Source organism: Mus musculus, chromosome 14, assembly GCF_000001635.26.
Source record: "Mus musculus strain C57BL/6J chromosome 14, GRCm38.p6 C57BL/6J".
NCBI classification, from domain to species: Eukaryota; Metazoa; Chordata; class Mammalia; order Rodentia; family Muridae; genus Mus; species Mus musculus.
In genome coordinates, this window is record NC_000080.6 from 30806499 (window position 1) to 30826673 (window position 20175).

A 20175-nucleotide genomic window follows, 5' to 3' on the forward strand; every position below is an offset into this window, starting at 1 on the left:
GAGGAGAAAGGGTTATTTGGTTCATAATTGCAGATTACAATCCATCATTGCAGGGAAGTCAAGACAGCAGAAACTGGAAACAGCTACTCTCATTTCATCCACAGTCAAGAGCAGATGAGTGAACTGAATACATGCATGCTGTGCTCTGCTCACTTTCTCCTCCTCTATACACCCCAGACCCTAAACCCAAAGAGCGCTGCTATTCACTATTAGGCTGGGTCAGTCAGCATAATCAAGATAATCCCCACAGGCATGCCCACGAGGGAGCCAAATCTAGACAGTTCCTCATTGACACACCCTCCCCAGGTGATAGTACAGTGTCAAAATGACAATTAAAACTACACATCACAACCTCTTACCTGGTCTCATCCTTCTACATACTAGGGACCAAGATTCTGACACACGCTTTGGGGGAACATATTCAAACTATGTCCACTTAGTTAAAATTTAATTGATATGTTAGACATGGTAAATGATTAACAATAACAACAAATAATAAAATAGAAAATTATTTGAAAGTCATCTTTCCTATTTGGTGAGATCAGATCAGTGCTTACATGATGAGCGATGTGGCAGTAGACTACTTTGAGGGTTGCTTGAGCCATGTGCACTGTGATATTTTAAGAGCTGAGCTGATCTGATAACTGGCACAGCTACTATGAGGCTATAGTGTGCAGAGTCTGTACAGCATGGGCAGAGTAGGCAGAGGTTCATGTGCCTTAGCAGGAAGGTACAGGATTTCATTGGGCTACTCAAGTGGTGTACAATTAAAAATTTGTGAATTCTTTCTGGATTTTAGACCACTGTGGATCATGTGTGGCTGAAACTCAGAATACAAAACCACAGAGAAGACTGGGGACTACTGTCCCTACATGGCTAATTGGTACACAGTTATTTCCATTCCTCTGGGAACGTTCCCCCAAGCAAATCATCAAATAAGTTCACTTCTAGCTAATAAACGGTGTTTGTCAGACACCAATGAGACTGTGTAGAGGAAACTGAAAAGCTGGGAACTGTGCTGGGTGCCTGAAATTTTAAAGTTCTGTCATCTTGATTATCTTATCTGAAGTTCTGTCAGACTCTTAAATTCATTGATTGTGTGGGTTTATTTGAATTTCATTAATTTCTGTTTTGATTTTTATTATTTCTTGCCGTGTACTGACTTGATTTGTTCTTGTTTTTTCAAATCTTTTAGCTGCATTATTAGTTTGTTTGTGCTTTTTTGTGATTTTTTTTTTAATTTAAGCACTCAGAGCTTTAAATTAACCATATTGGGCTGATTTTTCTGTGTCCCAGACATTTAATTGTGTGGTGTTTTCATTGTTATTTAGTTGTTTGATTCATTCCTCATTCAGTAAGGGGTAGTTTAATCTATGTGAGCTCATGTAGATTACTTTGTTGTCAGTTATGTTTTACTACATTATAGTCTGATAGGATACACAATTATTTTGTTTATTCTGAGCTTGTTTTATGTCTCACGATGTGAGTAGAATGTGTTTTATTTAGTGTGTGGGTGGAATACTCTGCATGTATTAATTAGGTTGGATTTGATGCATGATGTCATTCAATTCTGACCTGTCTCTGTTTATATTTTGTCCAGATGTCTTAAATATCACTGGCTGCTACTGAGTTGATGATCATCTGTGTCTTTAGTTCTAGTGTACTCTAAAGTTTGGCACATACACTTTTAGAGTTGTTATATCTTCTCCAGTGATTGTTCTCTGACCCTTAATGAGAGTGAAGTGTCTGTCTATTCTGATTAATTTTAGTTTTAAGTCTATTTTGTCAGATATTGGGATAACTGCCAGTTTGCTTCCAGTTCCCTTTTGCTTGTAACTTTTTAAATCCTTTTAAAGTAGGCCTGTCTTTTAAGCTGAGTTCCTTGTAGGCAAAAGGTAGATCTATCTTTCTTCCTTTCTCTCTTTCTTTCTTTCTTTCTTTCTTTCTTTCTTTCTTTCTCTCTCTCTCTCTCTCTCTCTCTCTCTTTCTTTCTTTCTTTTTGGTTTTTTTTTTTTTTTTTTTGGTTTTTTGCTGTTGTTGTTGTTTTTGAGACAGGGTTTCTCTATATTTCCATATAGCCCTGGCTGTTCTGGAACTCACTCTGTAGAGCAGGCTGGCCTCGAACTCAGAAATCCACCTGCCTCTGCTTCCCAAGTGCTGGGATTAAAGGCGTGCGGCACCACGCCCAGCTCTGATTTTTGTTTCTTAATCCATTTAGCCAGCCTATGTCTTAAGTTATTATTGAAAGGTATGTGATTGTAGTCATTCAGTTGTGGGGTTTTCATTTTGTTGTTTGTGTTCTTAGTTGTAGCTTGTGTTTCAGTAATTATTCGCTTCATTTGTTTTCTGTGAACTGGGGAGGCTGCAGGCAGAGCAGGGTCAGGTGACCTATGAAGCTGACCCAGAGCACAGGATGTGTAGGTCTGGCTCACCCTGGAAGATGGATCTGGCACAGTAGCTGCAGAGTTGGGGAGGTCTGTGCCAGGGAGTACAGATAGGTTACTTGTGTCTTTACACCATGAGGGCTGGCTAGTGGCAGCATGGAGACTGGAGTAGGGAGAGCTTCTCCCAGAGAACACTGTCGCCACACCACGAGTGAGGTAGGTGGAGGTCTCTTACACTGCATTGGGATTCAGTTTCATATGGCCCAGCGCCCAGCAGTAGGTGAGGTGGCTGACAGTGTATGGGTGTAATTGGACTGGGATGCCTGGTCTGAAGTTGTAGGTTGGAACTCTAAGCTCAGTCTCCAGGCAAGCCTGGATCAGCTCCGTGGCTGGCTGGCTGATGGGGGTGACAGGAGCACATGCACAGAATTCCAACACTTAGGAGGCGAAGGCAGAAGAATCTTGAGTAAGGCAAGACCCTGTGTTAAAAAGATTGTGTGTGTAGGTGCTTGAGTCTACTGTGAGATTAGTTTACAACTTAAGAGGTTTGTGGCATTAATTAGAGTCCATGATCAAGCTATGAGTCTTTCAGACTTTCGGCACCTTTAGTCAGTATGTTCCACTGTAAGTAATGTAGATGAGGCCTTGAACCTGTCAGTCTTCAGAATGGCAAGGCAGAATCTGAGGAAGCTATAGAGTTTCTGGACCACACTCCCCTAGCCATTAGAAGGCTTATGTCTACCTAGTGTCCTTCCTTCTCCTGGTTGTTTTTTGTTTTGTTTTGTTTTTGTTTTTTGTCTTTTGTCAACTTGACATAAGCTAGAACAATCTGGGAAGAAGAGCATCAGTTGAGAAGATGCCTCCATCAGACTTTCAACAAGTCTCTAGGGCATTTTGGTGATTGGCATGGGAGGACCTAGAGCACTGTCGTTAGTGCTGGCCCTGGGCAGGTGGTCCTGGGTATAAGAAAGAAGGACATGCAATTCATGAAGCAAGCCAGGAAACTGTTCATGGTCTCTGCTTCAGTTTCTGCCGCTAGGTTCCTGCTGTGGCTTCTCCTTGTGAAAGACTGTAACCTGTAAGCCAAATAAATCCTTTCCTCTACAAGTTATTTTTGGTCATGGTGTTTTATCATAGCGGTAGTAACCCTAACTAGGAGAATCCCAAATAGATACAGTTGTTTATGTACAGCATGCTGGAGAAGCAGTCGGAAGTACACGCTAGATGACTTTCAGATTGGTGTTGCTTGTGTTTTTTCCTGAATGTTGTAAAGAATCTGGTTACTCTTGAATTGCAGCTAACATACTTTTGTTAACATTCTTAATATGAATGGAAATAAGCTCCAGATTGGTGTTAAAGCCTTCCCACTAGCTTTCTCTGTCCTCCTGACCCACTGTCTGCCTTAACCCGCAGGTTCTTACTTTGCTTATCAACGCAGCATACAAACCCAGCCGCGTCCTCCGTGAGCTCCAGCTGGACAAAGACTCTGTGTGGCACGGATGTGGGGAAGTCCTAAAGGCCAAGTGAGTAGAGGCCCTCACTCCATGTTCATGTCTGTTGTTCACAGTTCAGGTAGCTTCTTGACAGCACCAGATCACTTGTGTGCCCAGAGCAGAGCTGCTGCAGCCATTTGTGCCAAAGGACCAGTCTAATTTTTCCTTTTTTACTTCCTATAGATATTATGTGACAAACAATTAATTCCAAGAAATAAGAACCTTAAGATTAAGATACTTAAATACAAGAACACTTTTACTAGCGTGAAGATATATAAAATTATGTTTTAAAACTTCTGTGAAAATTTATGAACACTTAACTATTGCTTTCTGACTTGAACTTTTTTATGGATAGATGGCAGTTGGCATGTCATATTGTCCTCGAGCCAGACTCTGAGAATCACTGATGGGGGGGTGGTAAAAGTAGATTGAATGAAAACGGTGCTTTTATAGTAGTTAGTAAAAGTAGTATTTAAAGTTCCTGAAGGCAGGAGAGCAGAGCTTAGCGGTGAGCGCTTCCCTGGCATGCTGAGGCCCTGGGGAGTCACTTGATGGCGTAAGCAGATGACTGAGGAAGTGCGTAAGTGCACACTTTCACCTAGAACAGAAAGCTGGGCCTTTGTCTTGTTTAATAACTTAATTTTCATTTATTGTAGCATACCAGATTTAAGTACAGACGGCAGAACTTAAGAATTCTCAAACTGTGAGGGTCGGAGAGATGGCTCAGCAGTGAAGAGCACTGGCCACTCTTCCAGAGAACCCTGGTTCAAGTCCCAGAGTCCATATAGCACCTTACAGCTGTCTGTAATTCCAGCTCCATGGGGTCCAACACCATCACAGATACATACCACATAGGCAAAATACAAATGCATATTGAATAAAAATAAATAAACCATTTAAAAAGAATTCTCAAACTATTTTAGACAAAGCAGTTTCCAGCCCACTTCTGATCAGTTTTTCTCAGAGTTATCACTGGTGGAATAAGTTTGGCATCTGATGTTTTCTAATTGTAGATATAAAGGAAAGAGTTACCGAGCTACTGTTGAGATAGTGAGAACAGCAGACCGAGTGACTGAATTCTGCCGGCAAACATGCATCAAGCTGGAATGTTGTCCCAACCTCTTTGGTCCACGCATGGTTCTGGATACATGTTCTGAGAATTGCTCTGTCCTTACAAAGACCAAATACAGTGAGTGATGGTTTTTAAATGTGTTAGCCATAACATTACTGTGCTGCATCTTGCAGAGACATTCATGTTAGCAGAAGCACAGCTTCTGTGAAGGCTCAGATGATAGATTTACTATGGGTCATATGATCTCATTTATTCTGTTCTTGTTGTTTTAGTGTATCTTATTTTTTTTTTTCCATTTTTTATTAGGTATTTAACTCATTTACATTTCCAATGCTATACCAAAAGTCCCCCATATCCACCCACCCCCTTTTAAGTTTTTTTTTTTTTTTTTTTTTTTTTTAAAGATTTATTTGTTATTATATGTAAGTACACTGTAGCTGTCTTCAGACACACCAGAAGAGGGCGTCAGATCTTGTTACGGATGGTTGTGAGCCACCATGTGGTTGCTGGGATTTGAACTCTGGACCTTCGGAAGAGCAATCGGGTGCTCTTACCCGCTGAGCCATCTCGCCAGCCCGTGTATCTTATTTTTTAAAAAATCTTTAAAAATGGAAGGACCAACGAATTTATTTTTGCAGGAAATTATATTGAATTTTTATATTATTTTAGTACATAACTAAAATTGTCTCCCCCCTCCCCTCTTTCACCTCCCTCTCTCCTTTGTGAGGTATTAGGTATTGAACCTAGGACTTCATGCTTGCTTGGCAAGCATCCTGTCTCTAAGCTACATCCCAAGCCCTCCTTTTCTTCGTGTGTGTGGAGGGAGGGGTGGGAATATTGAGGGGTTAGTTTTGGGGGCTTTGTTGGTTTGGTCTGACTTTTTGTTTTTTTGGAACAAGGTCTTATCATGTAGCCCAGGTGTGCAGTACCATACCCAGCTCTTGTTCTGAAACAGCCTTTCTGTGTGGCCCTGACTGGCCTAGAACTCACTGTATAGCCTTGGCTTGCCTGCAGCTTTCTGTCTACTTTACTCAGCCTTCCAGTTACTGGGATAATAGGCATAGACCACTATGCCAGTTGTGGTTTTTCTCTATAGTCTTAAATTTAAAGAAAAATAACAAGTGTTTAGAATAACCAAGCTTTTTAATCCTGAAAAAAGAAGCAACAAAAATAAAGTTGAAGGACCTACTTTTGTAACCACAGTGGAAACTATAATCATGGACAGATTCTAGTGTTAAAGAGGATCAGAGTAAAACAAGGGGCTGAAACAGGATCTGGAAGTAGAGTGGCATTTGGGTGACAAGTAGTGAAGAGAGAGCTAAGTTTAAGGTGTTCCCAGTAACAGTGGATAGCCAGACTCTGTGGATCATAGCGCATACAATATACAGACACCAGCTTTAGACCTATCATGGATGCCTTTTGTGAGAACTAGAACTACAGAGCTTCTAGAAGAAAGCAGTCATCTCCAGACCTCAGGGCAAGCAAAGGTTTCTAGTTAGGACCCAGAAGTACTCATGGCAACAGGACACATAAGGCCAAGGGAAGGTGTGGTTCTCAAGATTGCCATTAAATAGAGGACACCAAGCCATCATATTGGCAAAATATGTTTAATGTGTGTATAGCCTAGATTCCAGAACATTTGATGAATTTCCATAACTTTGTAATGAAAGGGGAAGTTTTGAGGTGATGCAGAGCTGATAGCTGCATGTCATTTGAAAATACTAACTCCCACCGAATCGTATGCTTACAGTAGTTAATTATAGTTTTGAGTTCAATTAAAAATTCTTTTTCCCCCCTTGGAGAAGACTTTTTTTTTAATTAGTCATTTTATTCGTTTATACTTTAAATTATATCCCCCTTTCTGGTTTCCTTTCCACAAATCCCCTCTCTTCCTCCTCCCCTTTGCCTCTCCGAGGGTGTTCCTCCACCCACTCAACCACTTCCACCTTACCTCCCTAGCATCCCATCCCCCTATGCTGGGGCATTAAGCCTCCCACTGATGCCAGATAAGGTCATCCTCTGCTACATATGTAGCTGGAGCCATGGGTCTCTCCAGGTGTACTCTTTGGCTGGTGGTTTAGTCCCTGGGCGCTCTGAGTGGTCTGGTTAGTTGATATTATTCTTCCTATGGGGTTCCACATGTCTAGAATTGGTGTTGATGATTTCATACAGACAGTACTGAAGGCACTAAACAGTAGGCCACCAGGTGAATTTTATTTGTGAATTTATCTCAAGTAAAAAACAAGTTACAACTCAGTGTTGTAGCATTAGTGCAATCTTGGGTTCAGTCTACAGTGTCACAAGTTTTTGTTTTTTGTTTTTAAATAAAATAAAAAGAAAACAGTTTTAAACAATTAATGAAAGGCTTGCACAGACATGGAAGAAAGTACACAAATGTGCAGTGAGCACATGAGAGTAGCTCAGAGTCAGTTGTTACTTGTGGAATGAAGGTTTGAGATTTGTAGCATCATGGATAGAACTTTGGGGTGTTATGAAAAGTGAAATAAGTTAGACACACAAAGAAAAATACTGAATATTCTCACTTCTGTGTGGAGGCTAAAGTCAGGAATTGAATAGTGCTTATCAGAGCCTGGGAAGAGTGTGCAGGAAGTGGGAATGGAGAGGAGTTGATTGATGGTACAGTAATGCAGTAGAATTAAAGGTGTTTGCTCTTGTGTGCACACCTGTGTAGAGGCTCTGGACAGATTCCTGATGAGGCTCAGAAACACCGTCCACCCTGATTAAAACAAAAGCCCTTTATTTTTCTTGGAGATACCACTTAGACTGACTGGGAAGGCTAACTTTTGGTGACATTTAATTTTATGTTTAAAATAGTAGAGAGGATTTCAGATGTTTCTAATACAAAAAAATATAAATGTTTAAAGTGAAATCTATTGTTTACCGTGATCTTATCATTACATATTATACACATATTGGAATATCATGTCATTACCACATAAATTTATCTGTTATTTTTTAAGCTACAATGAGAAATTTCTCTACGCAAACATTAAATTGTTCAAGATACCTATCCTAAGGTCCAGCATTTCAGTTATCTGGTATTTGTGTAAAGCAATGAAAACACACCTTGTGTGCAGGGTTAAAGAAATAGTTTTGTGGATAAGTGCACTTCTGCTCCTGCAAAGAACCCGAGTTGTTCATTACAACTTTAATCACAGTGAATACCTGAGTATAGCCCGCGTGCTCACCAGCAGGGAAACAGATGAATAGGCACCTCCATACAGTAGACTCCTGCTCACCAACAGACAGAAGAGAGGGGCTAAAACAAATCGCACTGCATGAAGAAAGCAACTTATAAAGCAATGCCCACTGTGTGGCTCTGCAGAGAGCAAGTTCATCTGCAGTGATGGGAATTAGCAAAGTGGTTGCTCTGAGAACTCTGTATCAATAGATATGTTCTCTGCCTTGACATACCGAGGATTGCTTACATTTCTACATGTTAGTACAAATCAAATTATGTATTCTCTGCTTATTCTAGTGTATGGAATTTAAACTGTAAATGTAGTATACCCATTTTCTGCTGTGGTAGTTGAATCCTGTGGTTTTATGGTATATAACAATAATTAAGCTACTTTTTTTCCTTCTTTTTGATCATTTATATTTAGCGCACTATTATGGAAAGAAGAAAAATAAGAGAATTGGGAGGCCACCCGGTGGGCATAGTAATTTATCTTGTGCCCTGAAAAAAAGCAGTAAGAGGAGAAAAAGGCGGAAGAATATTTTTGTTCATAAGAAGAAGCGTTCTTCTGCATCTGTTGACAATACCCCGGTGGGCTCACCCCAGGTATAACCTTCCTCTAGGAGCCAAGTGATCTCTGCTTTGTCTGTACACATAGGACCTACACATCTTTTTAACTCCACCTTCTGGTCAGTAGATTGTTTTGTGCCAGTGACTGGTTTGTCCTGGGTTAAAGTGAGATTTCTTTCCTTTTCCTCTAGGGAAGTGGGGGTGAAGATGAGGAGGATGCAGATGATGGAGACGAAGACTCCCTGACTGAGGGCAGTACATCCGAGCAGCAGGAGGAGTTGCAGGAGGAGTCTGAGGTGTCAGAGAAAAAATCTAGCTCCTCGTCTCCCACCCAGAGTGAGACGCCCACCCCCTTACCCCCAGACACGCAGACCAACAAGAGAGATGCCCAGACCTCCTCCGTCTCAGACGATGAAAACAAGCCTCCTTCACCAAAGGTACCATGTGAAAAGAGTCATCATTCCACTTCTTTCCATATAAACTTAGGAAGAATGTCTAGGGCCATTTTAAAGTGAGCCTCGGGCTGGAGACTCATTAGGTTCCCAGTCCCCATGGAGGCTATTGCACAAAACTGCCTGGAATTCCAATACTGATGCCCTTGTCTGTCCCCTGTGGGCACAGCATGGACGTGCGCACACAAACACAAGTAAATTACAAATAAGTAAAGTGATCCTCAAAGTTGTGATCTTCATGAGCCACAAGCATTATTTGGAGATTATTAGTGAAGGGACATTTTCAGAGAAGCTGCTGGTTTTAAGTAAAAAAAAAGTTTTGTTGCTAGCTTATTTATAACTTGCCATTTGGTTTAAGGAAAAGTGTTGTTTAAATAATTTTTTATAATATGTGTAATTTTCTAGAAACAAATTATTTACTCATTTAATTCTCTCATTCAGCTGTCTTGTTTAGCAATTTACTGTGTACATAAATGTACATTGTATGACCTGTATAATACTAGAGGCTATTATAATTAACTTTATAATAATTGGTAGAGTGCCTGCCTAGCATGCACAAAGCCCTAAGTTCAACCTTTAGTACAGCATAAAACGAGGTATGGCATCACTCATACTCCTGTAGCCCCAGTACTTGGGAGGTGGGGCAGGAGACCAGTTCAAAGCTCGTGTGGGCAACAGGAAATCACTCTAAAACAAAACTAAGTTACATTTTAAACTGGACTTTAAATGTCCCATTAACAGGAGCAATAGAAGATTTATTTTTCATGTTCTCATTGGAAATAGCATTTGCTCTAGCATCCTACCAGAGAACAGCTAGGAACATCCAGAAACACATGGGGAACATCAATAAATAAGATCATACAAAATGTGTATTATAAACTTCCCAAATAACTAATGCATGTGAGCTTCTTGTCTTCTTTGCTGGTAAAAAAATCAGTCTGCAAGCGAGTAACGGGAGTGGGGAATGTCAGTCTCAGGACTGAGGCCTGCCGTGGAGGGGGTTTCATTTCTTTGGGAGACATTTTTAAAGTATATGAGTTCTTACACCACTTGGTTTGATCTCATTCTTGGGAATGAAGGAAATAAGGATTGAAGTTGATGAAAGGCTTCACCTGGACAGTAACCCACTGAAGTGGAGTGTGGCCGATGTCGTGCGGTTCATCAGGTCCACTGACTGTGCTCCGTTGGCAAGAATATTCCTTGATCAGGTAATCACAGACAGTATTAACAATGTCTCTTTTATATAGAACTATGCACATTATAGGTAAAAATAGCAAGTTTTAAGAAAAAAGACTGTTCTCTTTTGTCACTCATGACCTACACCACAAGGGTATGGCTGTGTTCCCTCAGAATCTAAGTCTATCCTCTAAGTGACTTAAATTCAGGCATGTATTGATCAATCTCATCTTTTAAAAAATAGTGATTTGCTGCTTTTAAAAAAATGTATCATCTCTAATATCCAGGCTCTAGAGTGATGACCAGTTTTAATGCAGGTATGGTGAAATACGAATAGTCATGGCAGACAGATGTAGCTCCATACACAACAACATCTATGACTGTTACCCCATACCTGGATAGTTGGGATAGAGGCTCACAAGTCGGAGACTAGCCTGGGCTACATAGTGATTTTGAAGCCAGTCCAAGCTACATAGTAAGACCACGTCTCAAAAGTAAAACAGCCCTATCATCTTTGAATTCTTTTATAAATTGTACAAGGTAGGCGAACATTAAGGTTTATAGTTAGTATTTTCAGATAGTTTTGGATTTAGATAGAGTGCTTTAAAAGTATTTTCTTTTCATAATTAGTTATTAGTTATAGGGTTCCTTAGGTACTGCCTTTCTGCTGAGCAGAATCTGTAGCTGAGAGTATCAAGGTTGGTAAATTTATTACTAATTCTGAAGGCTTTTCAGGGTAGCAGACTATGGTTCTTTTCAAAGGGAAAGGTAATAGGGGGGTCCCAGAACTGTAGTTGTAAGGGTTGATGCTAGGAGAGTCTGATTGTGTGCATATCACAGCCTTTGTTCTTTATTCTTAACAGGAAATCGACGGGCAGGCCCTTTTGCTCCTTACCCTTCCCACTGTTCAAGAGTGCATGGACTTAAAGTTGGGCCCCGCCATCAAGCTTTGCCATCACATAGAGAGAATCAAGTTTGCTTTTTATGAGCAGTTTGCCAACTGAGAAGGACGAGCGACTGAGCTGGGTCTTTGAAGCACAGTGCAGCAAACCCTTCGCCCTGCTCTGCAGGTGACTGCAGGAGTCCTGGGCTGTCCTGTCGGCCTGCAAGTGGTGGCTTGCTATCTTTGCACTTTCAGGGAAGGAGGACCCACACTGAGAAAGCAAAAACAGCACAAAAATGGCTCTCTTACAGTGGAAATATGGACTTTTGTTTAGAAGATTCCAGTTTAAAAAAAGTTGTGAGAAAACCGTAAAAGTCTGAATTACCATTAATGGGACCTGAAAACAAAGAATGATGGTGACAGCTGGACAGCACCAATTTGGTTATTTTCATTCTGTTCCTTCCCTCTGTAGATTGGACTCTGTTCTCTGCTTTCTCTTTCTTGAAAAGAGAGGACATAGCTTTAAGTCAGCACTGGTTGGGACTGTGCCTAAGGCACATCAGTGCTTCATTGTTGTGTTTTTAAGCTTTTTTAAATTAAAGCAGTTCATTTGGGGATAATTAAGTGGCTCTAGGGTTTTGAATGTATAGTCACACTTTGATCCATTTTAAATCTATTCTTAGGAGTTCCTTGGTTTACTACCTCTGTTGATGACTGCGCTTACAGCCATGAGTGACATTTTTTTGTATGATGCCATTTTTAAGCTGAATGCTAAAACTATGACAGAAATTAGAGAAGGCACTGCCTGCTTTCTTAAAGATATCATGCCGGCACTTACACCATCAGTCCCTTAACCAATTTGTCCTAAGAATTCTACTGTTGTGTCCTCCATCATGACCCGGTTTTGGTCACCATTGTTAAGTGGCTTTACAAAGACCAATGGGTAATTACTCTCTCCCTGTTAGTTCTGAAAAGTATTTAAGTGGCTTTATTTTATGTTTATTCTTCTGTTAGAGTTGTTTAACTACCTCTGTTTTATTTCTGGAGTTTCTGCTCTCAGTGAAAAATCAGTACGTGTTCTTTGGACCCACTGTCAAGCCCATTTTTCTGGTTTTCTAGGTATGTCCAGGTAGACACATAGCACAGAAATGTATCTTTGGGGATGGCACAAAGTATGAAGTTCCTTAATAGTGTCCTCGGTTATGAGTACTGAGAGGTAGTTGAGTCTATGACAAGCTACCCCAAATGTCCCAGATCTTATCCTTCTGGAAAGCTAAGCAGGGCCTGGTTGGTACTTGGATGGGAGAGGTGGTTAAGGAGTCTGGATATCTCTGTCTAGCCGCATTTATGCCTGTCTTCAGTTAAACCAACTTAAATTGAATGTAATTACAGTCTGAAGATTCCCACTCAGTAGCTCATTCTTTTGAAGTTTTTTCTTTTTCTTTCTTTTTTTTTTTTTAAATTAAACTCAAGTTGACATGAAGTTCCAGGTGAATTTTCACTTTCAATGGCATTGTTAGCTACTATAGAAGAACAGCACTTGCTCTGCCACAGCTGTGAGTAAGGAAAGATGTGTGTACACAGTTGCCTCTTTTGCTGTTTTCCTTGTTGATTATTTATTTATTTATTTATTTTTGATTACCCTAATTCCTACAGATTTATACCCTAAGCATTTTTCCTCAAGAATTGAAAATGTTTTAAAACTGCAAACTGAGTAACTTCTGAACAAGTATACAAATATAAGGTAATATTATTACAAATTTAAATTGTGAATTTTTTTTTCTTTTCTCAACTCAACCCCCACCTGTTTTTATGGACACTGGGAAAGTCTGTAGTCTGAATTCTCTTCTTCATTGGATAACCATCTAACGAAGTCTGAAAGCAGTAGCTCTTCATGTAGGGACCAACAGGAGTATCTGGGAGGAAGCTCCATTTACGTAATGGTTCATTTATTTGAGCTTACTTAGAGATCCATCTTCTAAACATGTGATTCTTTCATGCCATGAAGAGAAGCAGGCGTGATACTAGGAAACGGTATTGGCAGACTGACAAGCCGTGGCTCTCTTCATAGAATCTCCTGAGACTGCAGGAGTTGAGTCACCGATACAAAGGGAGTCTTGTGAGGACATAAAACCTATGCCTGTAGGATCTTACATTGTTACCTTAGTAAAATGAAAGGTGACAGCAGTGGCTGTAACTTACTTTCTTCTTGACTCAGATGACAGAATGTAGAACTGTCAGAGTTGGCAGGGATCGTGCCTGAAAGGGGAAGCACATGACCGCCCCGCCCAAGAGGGGCTGGGGGGGGGGGCAGCCATAACTCTTCAGTCTCTGCTTTCTCCTATAGGAAGACCAGCCGTGAGTTAGACAAGAGGGGGCTTCCCTAAATATTTCTTGGCACTCTTATTGGGATGCAGTGTACTTGGCAGTCACATCAAAGAATTATCTTCCCCATCCCTTCTCACAGTAAGAGGATAATTCTATGAGAATTTTGCAGAGGACTTTTTTAAAGTATAAAATTGTAATCCCAGACTGGGTGTGGTGATATATATACCTTTGATCCCAGTGCTTGGGAAGTGGAAACGAGGCTCACAGTGAATTCTAGGCCGGCCTGGGTTATATGAGACCCTGCCCTTTTTAAAAACTGTTTTTATTTCATGTATCAAAGAGGCAGGGGTTAGGCTGGGTAGCAGTTCCGATGCTGGGATGGTTTAAGTTCGATAATAGCTTGCATTGTTGGGGTAAGTGGCTTATGTTGCTCATTTGTATGTGAAGTCTGTTTCTGAGACAGCCAGCCTCAAGCTTTTTAAAGGTATGCTGTGAGGAGAGTGTGTGGAGTTCACCTGCAGCTGTCCTCATAGCTTGCCTGCAATCAAATTTTTTATGATCCATCTTTAACTTGAGTTGACAAACTTAGAAATACATGAATGGACTATACTGTCCTCCCAGACTTGGAAACTTAACTGACCAAAACTAGACTTTACAGCTATATTGGTCTTCTAGGGAAACCTTCAACTTTATGTACAGATTGGCTCTGAAATTTTGATCATATCTGCTGATTTCCATTGTGAAACATCTTCATCCTTTTCAAATACAGGGAATACATTAATAGAGCCTTTTAATTACACCTTTAGCCTTTCTTTAACAATTTATACAGCTCCCTGTTTTTATAATACAGGTATAGGAAGGGTACTGGCCAAGCTCTGGAAATGAAGATCTTGGTAAATGTTTATTATTGTATTTAAAAGAGGCAGACATAGAAAACCAGTTTAGAGTTTGACCTTTGTATGTCTCTTTGAGAAATAAAAGTATTTTCACTGAGGGAAAGGGCATTAGACCAAAGTTTCCTGAAGACTTGAATACATTTCACATGCTCTTTAGAACCACTTTAGTTACTGATGTGATGCCTGAATAAGGCAAATAGGATGAAAACATCCCACTCCTCTCAGCCCAACATTGTTTCCAAGGGACACAGAACATCGGGGGAGGGGGGAGTCTAAATGAAAGGTAATAGCAGTATAACAACTTGTAAAATCATGAAAACTGTCACTGGGACTTACTCTTAGTTGGCACCTCTCACCAGAGCTTGTCCAGTTTGAGTGATTGCCAACAGTGCTGGGAGAGTCGTTAGACTGGAAATAACAGAGTGTGAACTTGCCTTACATACTGGGCATATTCCATGTGTGTGGAAAACCACCCGAGTTCCCAAGTGTTCTTATGAAGTGAAGTAGAGAACTTGGGCAGACAAGATGCTCCCTTTATAAATTTGGATGTCTTTGGTCCTGGGATCTTTGTAAGTTCTGTGTCTTATGACCATGATGCTGGCTCAGAAACTCTGTAAGGACAGAGCCTCCTGTACAAACAAGAAATAATAGTCACTTTCCTGCTATTGGTTTTATTTACTTTAAATGTTTTACTCATGAACTTCGATGATTGCTTTGTATGAGAATGTATGTACTTGGGGAATTTGAATTTATTCTAATAAGCTACCTATTGACCTGGAGTTTTGTTGTAAGAACTCTAAACTCAAAGTCCAGTCCAAATGGATCTGGTTCCAGGTGCACTCTTTTGGGGTTGTTTTCCTTACTGCTTGTCTTCAGCCACATGGGTGACTTTGCTCTGGGAACGGCCTTAGGCACACAGGTAGTGGGTGTCAATGCAGCACATGCTGATTTTCTTGCCGCTGTGTTTAAGAAATCAAAACTTTCTAAGAACCAGCAAAACCGGGATGAAGGTTTGTAGGGGAGGTTGGGGGATTAAAAAAAAGCAGGTCTAAAACTCTCATAATGCTTTTTTCTGACAAGTCTGGTGTGGTAGGTACCTACCATGGTGAAGTGTTGTGAAAAAAAGACAAGCAACAGATTGACCAGACGGTTGTCACTACCAGCAGTAAAGTGCAGAGTGGAGCCACAGGGAAGCAAGGAAGGAAGAAAGGGAGGGAGGGAACTTGTGTGAGAGGGGAACTGCTCTCAAGTGGAAACTCAGGCAGAAGGGTTCCTAGATGGCTCATTCTGTCTATGTCTAGCTCAAGTCACAATTATTAGCAGAGGCTGAGAAGAAGCAGACAGTCTCTAGTCCTTTGTGAGAATCTCTGAGGTTTTAACTGCTCACATTTTCCTCCCACCTTCCTCCTTTTTTCCCCCTAAAGACAATCAGGGGCTTGCCAGGATGGGACTCCAGGCTGCTTCCAGCACCATCCTTAGCCCTCTCTCCAGTACCCTCTCTTTGGAAGTAATGCACTTTGTTTAATGTATTTTGCCTTTAAAAAAAAACAAAAGAAACAAAAAACAAGTTGCTTGTTTGGAACAAAATGAGATGCTTTCGGCACTGTATCATTCCTGCTTGCTGTTTTTCCTCTTAATTTACAATTTTATGCATTAAAGACAAAGTATTCTTAAGGAGAAATATGCACAAGAATACCTATTAAAATAACTCCCATCAAGTTTGATGGTATAATTTTTAAGGATTAAAAACAGAACAAAAATATTTTGAGTGAATATATGCGTGCTTTTCTTTCTTTTTAGCAAATAAGTTTATAGTAAACTTGTTATATGACAGTTTTAAGTGGCTATGAGAAAGGTATTAATCTAATTTCATTTGTGCTAACTTTACAGTAAGAAAGGCTTTTAGCTGGAGTACATTCTTCCAAACTCTTAGTAGGGCCTCAGAGAATCATTTCTGAAATGAGTAAGAGAGGCCCTTCCTACTTAAATACAAATCTAGAAGCTATCCCAGCCTCCACCCCTTGGTGTCCTGCCTATCCCTTCTGGATTTAGATAGGCTTTGTTTTGTTTCATTTTGTTGTTTTTCAAATTACTAAGAAGAGATGGGGTGAGCAGAATCCTTCTTACTCCCTAAGACCTGGGAATTCTGTTCTCAAATTCTGAAGACTCTGTAGGCCTGAGAACCATCCACACCTGACAGTGCAGAGCAGTTGTCATATCTGTGTGTGCAGATTGGTGTCACACCTGAGTGTGCAGAGCAGTGTCACACCTGAGTGTACAGAGTGATATCATACCTGAGTGTGCAGAGCAGTGTCACACCTGAGTGTGCAGAGCAGTGTCACACCTGAGTGTACAGAGTGATGTCACACCTGAGTGTGCAGAGCGGTGTCACACCTGAGTGTACAGAGTGATATCATACCTGAGTCTACAGAGTGATGTCACACCTGAGTGTGCAGAGCGGTGTCACACCTGAGTGTGCAGAGCGGTGTCACACCTGAGTGTACAGAGTGATATCATACCTGAGTGTGCAGAGCAGTGTCACACCTGAGTGTGCAGAGCGGTGTCACACCTGAATGTACAGAGTGATATCATACCTGAGTGTGCAGAGCAGTGTCACACCTGAGTGTACAGAGCGGTGTCAACACCTGAGTGTACAGAGTGATGTCACACCTGAGTGTGCAGAGCAGTGTCACACCTGAGTGTGCAGAGCGGTATTTCTCCCAGACTTCTTTTGTCAGCTGTGTGTGCAGTTTTTTCATGAACTCTGTGTCTTCAACTAGTAATCTCCCTGTGCCCAGCCACGGCCTCTCTTGCTTTAACACACAGATCCTCTGGCTCTCCCTGAACATGAGCTGTAACTGCTGAGTGCTTAGTGTGTAAGGTCCTTCTCGGACTTAAAGGGAATGATGGGACTTTACATTTCCCTTATACGTTCATTTAGTTTCACAATCTTTTTCAATAAAAAAAACTTTAAATAAATTTACATTTCAATAAATTAAATATACATAAGTTAAAATTCAGGTAAATTTACATTTGCTGTGTGCCAAATCTGTGCCAAGAGTGAATCAACACTAGCTCTGCCTTTAGAAAGCTCATACCAGGGGAGAGACCTAGCTGTCTGAACCAACATACATACAGCTGAAAGTGCTGGTGGAGCAGAGCACACAGAAGGTGAAGGTGCAGTGGAGATGGGCAGACAGGTGGCTTGCCGCCTAGGCAGCAGCTCATGGCACAGGGCTAGAGAGTAGTATCCATACCGGTGTGCGAGGAGACGGTAAGAGAAAGGCTGCAGAATTGCATTTCCTATGGATTGCAGAGTCTATATCCCTGTTAAATAAAACAAACAAACTTTGGAAAGCATTTAGTCCTCTTTGATAATTAGAACTTCTTGAGGAAATGTCTTTAAAGTTAGTATTTATTGTTCCAAAAAGATACCTTGATGTAGGTTAGACCTGTACCATGCACATGCCCATTGACATGCAGCAGACAAGTCAGAGCTCTAGGGCACCAGCAAGAGGTGTCTAGAGAGACAGCAGAGATGTCTAGGGGTCTGGGTAGTAAGACAAACTTAAATTGGAGTCTGTGCACACCGGTGGTTTGGAGGTAAAAAAAAAAAAAAAAAGAAAGAAAAGAAACCAGACTGGGTGTGGTGGCATATGCCTTTAGAGAAAGTCGGGCAGATTCTGGGCTACATAATGAGTTCCAGATGCTGTCTCAAAACAAAATCCGTTCTATTTGTAGTTGTATCTCAGAAGTGAACAGAGCAAGGACTTGTGCATGTTGACTTTGCACTTAAACTCACCCTTTTTATAAAGCGAAAAGTGGCTGGATTGAAGTAACCATTTAAAGTGGGGGTGGGGGACAAGTGTAGTGGCACTTAACTGCAGTCCTAGCTACCTCGGAGGCTGAGGTGGAAAGATCATTTTTTTTGTCCAAAGGTTCAGATTAGCCTGGACAATTCAACAAGACCAATCTCAAGCAAAGTAGCAAAACCAGACAGACTGGTGTCACAGACCTACCTATAATTCACTTAGAGTGCGTGAGTGTGAAGATCAGGAGTTCAAGGCCATCATTGTTTCTAGGTCCTTGTTTTAAGTTTGAGGACAGGCAGGGTTAAGAAAGTGCCTGTTTCAAAACAAAACCCCCACAAATTATGTTTGGGAACAGGGATTCACCCTGGAGCTTTGAATAGTGAGTTGAATCCTCTGGCTTTTGACCATGAAAGTAGAACACTCAATCCCTGGCGTGGGAAGAAGACCTCAGACGGCTGAGACTATTGTACTCAATACCGTGCCTTAGCATAATGTTGCCTCAGGTTCTGGACTCCACTTCCGAAGTAGTGAACCGAATCTGAGGGCAGAATGTAGGAGTATTCTTAGGAAATTGTCCAGGGCATTTATAGATTTGCCTTGGAGGGGAAAGGGATTTAGCAACAGACTCCATCACTGTCCCTGACACTGCTCTCATGACCTAGAACACAGGGCTCTGGGGATTCCTTTTACACAGTCTGGCTCACCTGCTCTACCTACCTGCAGAGATTCTCCTCCAGCCCCGCCCCTAGCCCTGGCTAGAGCCCCGCCCCGGAGGGAATCGAAGCCCGCCTCACGCCTGGCTCAACCAATCAAGCTCTACGATCTCGGACGTCGGGTTACGCGCGGCGCGGAGGCGGCCGCGGGCTGAGATACCGGCACCCAGCTCCAGGTCCGGGGTCGCGGCTGGGCAGCGCGACCCGGGCTGCAGCGAGGCCGGCGGCCCCTCGCGCCCTCCCGTCAGGCCGCCATGCAAGGCCCGGGAGGGAACGTGAGCCGCGGATTGCCGAGCGGGCCGGCCTCCACGGTCGCGTCCGGGGCGGGCCGCTGTGAGAGCGGCGCGCTCATGCACAGTTTCGGCATCTTCCTGCAGGGGCTGCTCGGCGTCGTGGCCTTCAGCACATTGATGCGTGAGTCCGGGACCCCAGCCCCTCCCCGTCCCCACGTCGACCGCCGCAGTCCCAGCCCCACCCCGGGGACCCTCCTGCCCTTAGAGTTCCGGCCTGGGCACCGGGCCCTTGGGCTGCGGTGCCTCCCTCTCCCGCGAGACGGTGCTGGTTATTCGAGACTAGAAGGGAGTCCGGGACCCTGGGCTGAGAGCTTTTGGCCAGGAGTGACCCTGCCCCTCACCACCTCCACCTTAGACCTGTCTCTTGTCTGATGTCAGCCTAAATCTGGTCCCCTCCCACTTTGCCGTCGCAAATTAAGGTTACCTCACTTTTCGGTATGGACCGAGATTACCCCCCCCCCCCCATAGCTTCTTCTCAGGGGCTCCTCGTAGCCTTCCTCCCCTTGGCTCTTAGACCCCCACACCCTTAAGTGTCTGCTAGCCTAATGCTGGGCTCCTCTCTGAACCTTCACTCCCAGTGTTTGCCCTCTCTGTTGGGTGTGGGGAGACTCACCCACACCCACCTGTAGTGTTAGGGCAGTGCAGTCGGTGCTCCCACATTGCTGCGCGACCCCCAGCCCTACTCCCTCTATTGTTCAGGGAAGATCCTCTCTGACTGCCGCGGTACCCACATCCCAGCCTCCCTTTTCACCTGTTCAGCTCTGTCCTGAGCTTTCCCAATTAAGTTGTATCTGAAGTTTCCGCTTGCTGTTCTTCCAAACCACGTTTGTTATTTACATTTTTAAATTTCCTCTTTTTTCGTGAAACTCTGACAACCCTCCTGGTTGACTTGATGGAGGAGGCT

At 42.3% G+C, this 20175-nt stretch overlaps 2 protein-coding genes across 13 annotated transcripts in view; both read left to right on the top strand.

Annotated features, from left to right (window-relative positions):
* Positions 1-16223, top strand: part of Sfmbt1 (Scm-like with four mbt domains 1) — a 107873-nt gene extending 91650 nt beyond the window's left edge. For 8 of the 11 annotated variants that reach the window (XM_011245121.3, XM_030247889.1, XM_006519289.4 and 5 more), the window contains 6 exons: positions 3798-3907; positions 4891-5066; positions 8576-8754; positions 8910-9155; positions 10250-10378; positions 11210-16215. In XM_011245121.3, coding sequence (XP_011243423.1) covers positions 3798-3907; positions 4891-5066; positions 8576-8754; positions 8910-9155; positions 10250-10378; positions 11210-11350 — 981 coding nt within the window. In that variant the 3' untranslated portion in view covers positions 11351-16215. Of the gene's footprint in view, positions 1-3797; positions 3908-4890; positions 5067-8575; positions 8755-8909; positions 9156-10249; positions 10379-11209 lie in introns of all 11 variants that reach the window. The other 3 variants (NM_019460.2, NM_001166531.1, NM_001166532.1) reach the window with 1 other exon arrangement.
* Positions 16224-19076: 2853 nt separating this feature from the next.
* Positions 19077-20175, top strand: part of Stimate (STIM activating enhancer) — a 51636-nt gene continuing 50537 nt past the window's right edge. The window contains exon 1 of one of the 2 annotated variants that reach the window (XM_030247992.1): positions 19077-19392. Coding sequence is in view for 1 of the 2 variants with exons in the window: in NM_028839.4 (NP_083115.3) it covers positions 19233-19392 (160 nt within the window). In the remaining variant the exon portion in view is untranslated. The remainder of the gene's footprint in view (positions 19393-20175) is intronic. The other variant, NM_028839.4, reaches the window with a different exon arrangement.